The following is a 7758-nucleotide window of genomic DNA, read 5'->3' on the forward strand; positions in this document are numbered from 1 at the left end:
GACACCCGGTTCCCTTTATAATGCACTACATTTGCACAGAGCCCTATGAACCCTGGTGAAAAGTAGTGCACTACATTTGCACAGAGCCCTATGAACCCTGGTGAAAAGTAGTGCACTACATTTGCACAGAGCCCTATGAACCCTGGTGAAAAGTTGTGCACTACATTTGCACAGAGCCCTATGAACCCCGGTGAAAAGTAGTGCACTATAAAGGGAACAGGGTGCCATCTGAGACCTGTTTCTAGACAGAGTGCAGGCCTCAGGCCTTCTAACTTAAGCTCAGGGCAGTTATTTCCTCTTCAGATATTCATATGTCAAGCACAAGGCTCTCTCTCTCTCTCTCTCTCAGAGATATGGACATGAAGACGTACGTGATGGGAAAGACCTTGACAGAGTGGCAGTACAGTAGAGAGAACCTTCATTCATATTGACTGATCGACTCAACCATAGATTTCATTCTGTTGCCGTTTTTTTTTTTGGCTTTAAAAGCTGGTTAGTCAATTCAATTATATTAGTTTGATAATTTAACTACATTCTATAGTTCACTGAAAGACATTGCAAATATAACCTGGTCCCAGATCTGTCTGACAACCAGAGCAAAGAAGTTGCCTGGGCACATACAGATCTAAGACCAGACCAGAGACATTGGCTGTATCTCAAACGTCTCCTTACCTATTTTGTGCACTACTTTTGACCAAGGCCAAATATGTAGAGAATAGGGTACAGTTTGGAACACAGCCATTGATTGTGGTCAGTTGGGAGTTATTTATCTATAGAGGATGTTTTGGCACCAACCTCTGTCTTCTTGCATTAAGAGGAGAATAGCGAGTCAGAGTCAAACAGGAAGCATTTTGCACCAGGAGGAGAAAGAAGAGATTACACAGTAAGCTGGAACAGTCTTATAGATTCTACAGAGGATGCATTGACACACACAGACAGAAAGAGAGACACAGAAAGAACGAGAGACAGACAGAGAACGAGATAGAGGGAGAGACAAACAGACAGAGGGAGCGAGGCAGACAGACAGAGGGAGAGAGAGACAGACAGGGAGAGAGAGACATATATTGAGAGACAAAGACACACAGAGAGAGACACAGACACACAATAGTAGTGTTGATATAGTGGTTAGATAGATAGACATGTAGCAGTAGTGTTGATATAGTGGTTAGATAGATAGACATGTAGCAGCAGTGTTGATATAGTGGTTAGATAGACATGTAGCAGTAGTGTTGATATAGTGGTTCGATAGATAGACATGTAGCAGTAGTGTTGATATAGTGGTTCGATAGATAGACATGTAGCAGTAGTGTTGATATAGTGGTTCGATAGATAGACATGTAGCAGTAGTGTTGATAGAGTGGTTCGATAGATAGACATGTAGCAGTAGTGTTGATATAGTGGTTCGATAGATAGACATGTAGCATAACATGTAGCAGTAGTGTTGATATAGTGGTTCGATAGATAGACATGTAGCAGTAGTGTTGATATAGTGGTTAGATAGATAGACATGTAGCAGTAGTGTTGATATAGTGGTTAGATAGATAGACATGTAACAGTAGTGTCAGCTGAGACATCATCCTTCTTGAGTTCAACTCTATCCCCCCCAGTCAGTCTAGCACAAACAGACTTCTGTGAAACCATCTTCTATGTACAATGTGAGTTATAGCCAACAATACAATGAAGGTTGTAGAAAGCAGATTGTATTGCTGTTTGTAGAGGCGTTTTGGCTGGGTACCTTCTATCTACAGGACTGGCAGGGGGAGGCTGGGTACCTTCTATCTATAGGACTGGCAGGGGGAGGCTGGGTACCTTCTATCTACAGGACTGGCAGGGGGAGGCTGGGTACCTTCTATCTACAGGACTGGCAGGGGGAGGCTGGGTACCTTCTATCTATAGGACTGGCAGGGGGAGGCTGGGTACCTTATATCTATAGGACTGGCAGGGGGAGGCTGGGTACCTTCTATCTACAGGACTGGCAGGGGGAGGCTGGGTACCTTCTATCTATAGGACTGGCAGGGGGAGGCTGGGTACCTTCTATCTATAGGACTGGCAGGGGGAGGCTGGGTACCTTCTATCTATAGGACTGGCAGGGGGAGGCTGGGTACCTTCTATCTATAGGACTGGCAGGGGGAGGCTGGGTACCTTCTATCCATAGGACTAGCAGGGGGAGACTGGGTACCTTCTATCTATAGGACTGGCAGGGGGAGGCTGGGTACCTTCTATCTATAGGACTGGCAGGGGGAGACTGGGTACCTTCTATCCATACGACTGGCAGGGGGAGGCTGGGTACCTTCTATCTATAGGACTGGCAGGGGGAGACTGGGTACCTTCTATCTATAGGACTAGCAGGGGGAGACTGGGTACCTTCTATCCATAGGACTGGCAGGGGGAGGCTGGGTACCTTCTATCTATAGGACTGGCAGGGGGAGGCTGGGTACCTTCTATCCATAGGACTGGCAGGGGGAGACTGGGTACCTTCTATCTATAGGACTGGCAGGGGGAGACTGGGTACCTTCTATCCATAGGACTAGCAGGGGGAGACTGGGTACCTTCTATCTATAGGACTGGCAGGGGGAGACTGGGTACCTTCTATCCATAGAACTAGCAGGGGGAGACTGGGTACCTTCTATCTATAGGACTGGCAGGGGGAGACTGGGTACCTTCTATCCATAGGACTAGCAGGGGGAGACTGGGTACCTTCTATCTGTAGGACTGGCAGGAGGAGGCATGCAAGCAGGGGAGGTTAACATTAGGACTGGCAGGCAGGCAGGGGAGTTTAACATTAAGAAGGGGTAGTAGGTTAGCCTGTTCCTGATGTATACAGGCTCCTCAGAGTAGGTGTCGATCTAGGAGCAGGTCCCCTTGTCCATAAAAGCATTATGATATAGGTCTAAAAGGCAAAACAGATCCTAGATCAGCACTCTCAACTCTGAGATGCTTTGTGAATACGGTCTCTGGACCATATTAACTAGCAGTTGGTGGTAGGGTTGGTAGTGCAGACAGCAAGCTGCTCCCACTCACTAGTCTGAGCCTTGGGTTTCTCCTCAGTGGTCTGTGCCTCTATAGAGGAGTCTGAGCTACTGATGCTGCTGCCACTACCTGCAACACAGAGTAGAGTAGACACTCAACAGGGACATGACAAACACAGAGAGATGGAGAGAGGGGAGGGTGATGGAAGGATGGGGAGAGAGAAAAGATAAGGAGAGAGGAGAAAGAGAGAATGATTGGGGGGTGGGATCCTGTAAAAAGAGCAACAAACCTGGAGCCAATCAGCGTAGAGGCCAATCCTAAATGCTTTATATAACCTGGAGCCAATCAGCCTAGAGGCCAATCCTAAATGCTTTATATAACCTGGAGCCAATCAGCCTAGAGGCCAATCCTAAATGCTTTATATAACCTGGAGCCAATCAGCCAAGAGGCCAATCCTAAATGCTTTATATAACCTGGAGCCAATCAGCCAAGAGGCCAATCCTAAATGCTTTATATAACCTGGAGCCAATCAGCCTAGAGGCCAATCCTAAATGCTTTATATAACCTGGAGCCAATCAGCCTAGAGGCCAATCCTAAATGCTTTATATAACCTGGAGCCAATCAGCCTAGAGGCCAATCCTAAATGCTTTATATAACCTGGAGCCAATCAGCCTAGAGGCCAATCCTAAATGCTTTATATAACCTGGAGCCAATCAGCCAAGAGGCCAATCCTAAACGCTTTATATAACCAGCTACATTAAGCAATGCATGGAGAGTGGATGCACAAACACTAGGGCGGGGCGATATTACTTTCATTTGAATGTATATTTTAGTTCCATGTTCCAAACGCCTGCATAGCAAGAATTGAGGTAAAAATTAAAAAAAAACACCAATAGGGAAGTTAACATTTCAACTCCTCAAATTGCAGGCAGATTTGTAACAAAAGGGGCATTTTCATAGACAGATCAGTGACTATTGCAAAAAACGCAGATGAAACTATTTTGATAAAATAATGAAATTATTACTGGGTCTGATGGTTCTGGAAGGCTTATAAATCCTGAATTCATCAGATTATTGCTGACTGTTTCAAATGCGGTCTATTTGACCTTTTAAAATTGTACAACAAAGTTTATTTTGAGAAAACAGTCAAACAAATCTAGATATACACTGAGTGTACTAAACATTAAGAGCACCCCCCTCTGAACAGCCTCAATTCGTCGGGGCATGGACTCTACAAGGTGTCGAAAGCATTTCACAGGGATGCTGGCCCATGTTGACTCCAATGCTTCCCACCGTTGTATTAAGTTGGCTGGATATATTTTAGGTAGTGGACCATTATTGATACAGACAGGAAACTGCTGAGCGTGGAAAACACCAGCAGTGTTGCACGTCTTGATACAAAACGGTGTGCCAGGCATCCACTACCATACCACATTCAAAGGCACTTAAATATTTTGTCTTGTCCATTCACCCTCAATGGCACACATACACAATCCATGTCTCAATTGTCTCAAGGCTTGAAAATCCTTCTTTAACCTGTCTCCTTCCATTCATCTAACCTGATTGAAGTGGATTAAACAAGTGACATCAATAAGGGATCATAGCTTTCACCTGGATTCACCTGGTCAGTCTATTTAATTAAAAGAGCAGGTGTCCTCTGTGTATATTGTGAATCGTCCATAAGTAAATAAAATAAATAAAATATATATTTTTAGGTCATATCACCCAGCCCTAACACACTAAATAATGTACAGTGCTGGACCATCTCATTTAAAACTAAGAGCAAATGCTACACCCAGACAGTTTCCTGATCAGGTCATATGACCAAGAAAAACTGTCAAGGCACTAGCTATACTACGATAGAAGTGTATTAAAGAGTATCAGGAGGTCCCAATAAATATAGTAATACTTTGCGAATGATGTGTGAACGATCATTCAGACGTGTACCATGCCTTCAGAAAGTATTCACACCGCTTGACTTTTTCCACATGTTGTTGTGTTACAGTCTGAATTTTTAAATGGACTAAATTGAGATCTGTTGTCACTGGCCTACACACGATACCCCATAATGTCAAAGTGGAATTATGTTTCTCAGAAAGTTTTACAATTTAATTAAAAATGAAAAGCTGAAATGTATTGAGTCAATAGGTATTCATCCCCTTTGTTATGGCAAGCCTAAATAAGTTCAGGAGTAAAAATGTGCTCAACAAGTCACATAATAAGTTGCATGGACTCACTCTGTGTGCAATAATAGTGTTTAACATGATTTTTCAATGACTACATCATCTCTGTAACCCACACATACAGATAATTGTACAGTCCCTCAGTCGAGCAGTGAATTTCAAACACAAATTCAACCACAAAGACCAGGGAGGTTTTCCAATGCCTCACAAAGAAGGGCACCTATTGGTAGATGGGAAAAACAAGAAAAAAGCAGACATTGAATATCCCTTTGAGCATGGTGAAGTTATTAATTACACTTGCATAAAGTAATACTGCAAAAAATGTGGCAAAGCAATTATCTTTTTGTCCTGAATATAAAGTGCTATGTTTGGGGGAAAATCCAATACAACACATAAGTGAGTACCACTCTCCATATTTTCAAACATAGTGGTGGCTGTATCATGTTATACTGAAGGTAATTATTATGCTTGTAACCCTTAAGGACTGGGAACTGGAAATGGAATGGAGCTAAACACAGGCCAAATCCTAGAGGAAAACCTGGTTCAGTCTGCTTTCCACCAGACACTGGGACATGAATTCACCTTTCAGCAGGACAATAACCTAAAACATAAGGCCAAATATACACTGGAGTTGTTTACCAAGAAGACAGTGAATGTTCCTGGATGGCCAAGTTTCAGTTTTGACTTAAATCTATTTGAAAATCTATGGCAATAACCGAAAATGGTTGTCTAGTAATGATCAACAACCAATTTAACAACGCTTGAAAAATTATGAAAAGAATAACGGGCAAATATTGTACAATGCAGGTGTGCAAAGCTCTTAGAGACTTACCCAGAAAGACTCACAGATGTAATCACTGCCAAAGGTGCATATTCAAAATATTGACTCAGGGGTGTGAATACTTATTTAAATGAGATATTTCTGTATTTCATTTTCAATAAATGTGCCAAAAAAAAATGTAAACGTGTTTTCACTGTCATTATGGGGTATTGTGTATAGATGGGTGAGAGAGAAACATATTTAATCAATTTTGAATTCAGGCTGTAACAAACTGTGGACTAAATACAGTGAGGGAAAAAAGTATTTGATCCCCTGCTGATTTTGTACGTTTGCCCACTGACAAAGAAATGATCAGTCTATAATTTTAATGGTAGGTTTATTTGAACAGTGAGAGACAGAATAACAACAAAAAAATCCAGAAAAACGCATGTCAAAAATGTTATAAAATGATTTGCATTTTAATGAGGTAAATAAGTATTTGACCCCCTCTCAATCAGAAAGATTTCTGGCTCCCAGGTGTAAAAGACACCTGTCCACAGAAGCAATCAATCAATCAGATTCCAAACTCTCCACCATGGCCAAGACCAAAGAGCTCTCCAAGGATGTCAGGGACAAGATTGTAGACCTACACAAGGCTGGAATGGGCTACAAGACTATCGCCAAGCAGCTTGGTGAGAAGGTGACAACAGTTGGTGTGATTATTCACAAATGGAAGAAACACAAAAGAACTGTCAATCTCCCTCAGCCTGGGGCTCCATGCAAGAGCTCACCTCGTGGAGTTGCAATGATCATGAGAACGGTGAGGAATCAGCCCAGAACTACACGGGAGGATCTTGTCAATGATCTCAAGGCAGCTGGGACCATAGTCACCAAGAAAACAATTGGTAACACACTACGCCGTGAAGGACTGAAATCCTGCAGCGCCCGCAAGGTCCCCCTGCTCAAGAAAGCACATATACATGCCCGTCTGAAGTTTGCCAATGAACATCTGAATGATTCAGAGGACAACTGGGTGAAAGTGTTGTGGTCAGATGAGACCAAAATGGAGCTCTTTGGCATTAACTCAACTCGCCATGTTTGGAGCAGGAGGAACGCTGCCTATGACCCCAAGAACACCATCCCCACCGTCAAACATGGAGGTGGAAACATTATGCTTTGGGGGTGTTTTTCTGCTAAGGGGACAGGACAACTTCACCGCATCAAAGGGACGATGGACGGGGCCACGTACCGTCAAATCTTGGGTGAGAACCACCTCCCCTCAGCCAGGGCATTGAAAATGGGTCGTGGATGGGTATTCCAACATGACAATGACCCAAAACACACAGCAAGGCAACAAAGGAGTGGCTCAAGAAGAAGCACATTAAGGTCCTGGAGTGGCCTAGTCAGTCTCCAGACCTTAATCCCATAGAAAATCTGTGGAGGGAGCTGAAGGTTCGAGTTGCCAAATGGCAGCCTCGAAACCTTAATGACTTGGAGAAGATCTGCAAAGAGGAGTGGGACAAAATCCCTCCTGAGATGTGTGCAAACCTGGTGGCCAACTACAAGAAACATCTGACCTCTGTGATTGCCAACAAGGGTTTTGCCACCAAGTACTAAGTCATGTTTTGCAGAGGGGTGAAATACTTATTTCCCTCGTTAAAATGCTAATCATTTTATAACATTTTTGACATGCGTTTTTCTGGATTTTTTTTGTTGTTATTCTGTCCCTCACTGTTCAAATAAACCTACCATTAAAATTATAGACTGATCCTTTGTCAGTGGGCAAACGTACAAAATCAGCAGGGGATCAAATACTTTTTTCCCTCACTGTAAATGGGTGTGAAT

General features: G+C 43.2%; 1 protein-coding gene and 1 long non-coding RNA gene across 7 annotated transcripts in view; both read right to left on the minus strand.

The window, feature by feature from the left end:
• Positions 1-7758, minus strand: part of LOC106612218 (kinesin-like protein KIF3A) — a 36042-nt gene that overhangs the window by 17656 nt on the left and 10628 nt on the right. Inside the window, exons 10-11 of one of the 6 annotated variants that reach the window (XM_045724193.1) lie at positions 3022-3099; positions 796-801 (exon numbers count right to left, since the gene is read on the minus strand). The exons of 1 other annotated variant lie outside the window; for it this stretch is intronic. In XM_045724193.1, coding sequence (XP_045580149.1) covers positions 796-801; positions 3022-3099 — 84 coding nt within the window. Of the gene's footprint in view, positions 1-795; positions 805-3021; positions 3100-7758 lie in introns of all 6 variants that reach the window. 4 more of the 6 variants (XM_045724192.1, XM_045724196.1, XM_045724195.1 and 1 more) reach the window with 4 other exon arrangements.
• Positions 1448-3014, minus strand: LOC123744678 (uncharacterized). Its single transcript, XR_006771084.1, has 2 exons — positions 2698-3014; positions 1448-2549 (listed from the first exon to the last, which is right to left on the minus strand). It is a non-coding gene; the product is annotated as an uncharacterized lncRNA (long non-coding RNA).

The sequence above is a fragment of the Salmo salar genome, chromosome ssa09 (assembly GCF_905237065.1).
Source record: "Salmo salar chromosome ssa09, Ssal_v3.1, whole genome shotgun sequence".
Lineage (NCBI taxonomy): Eukaryota > Metazoa > Chordata > Actinopteri > Salmoniformes > Salmonidae > Salmo > Salmo salar.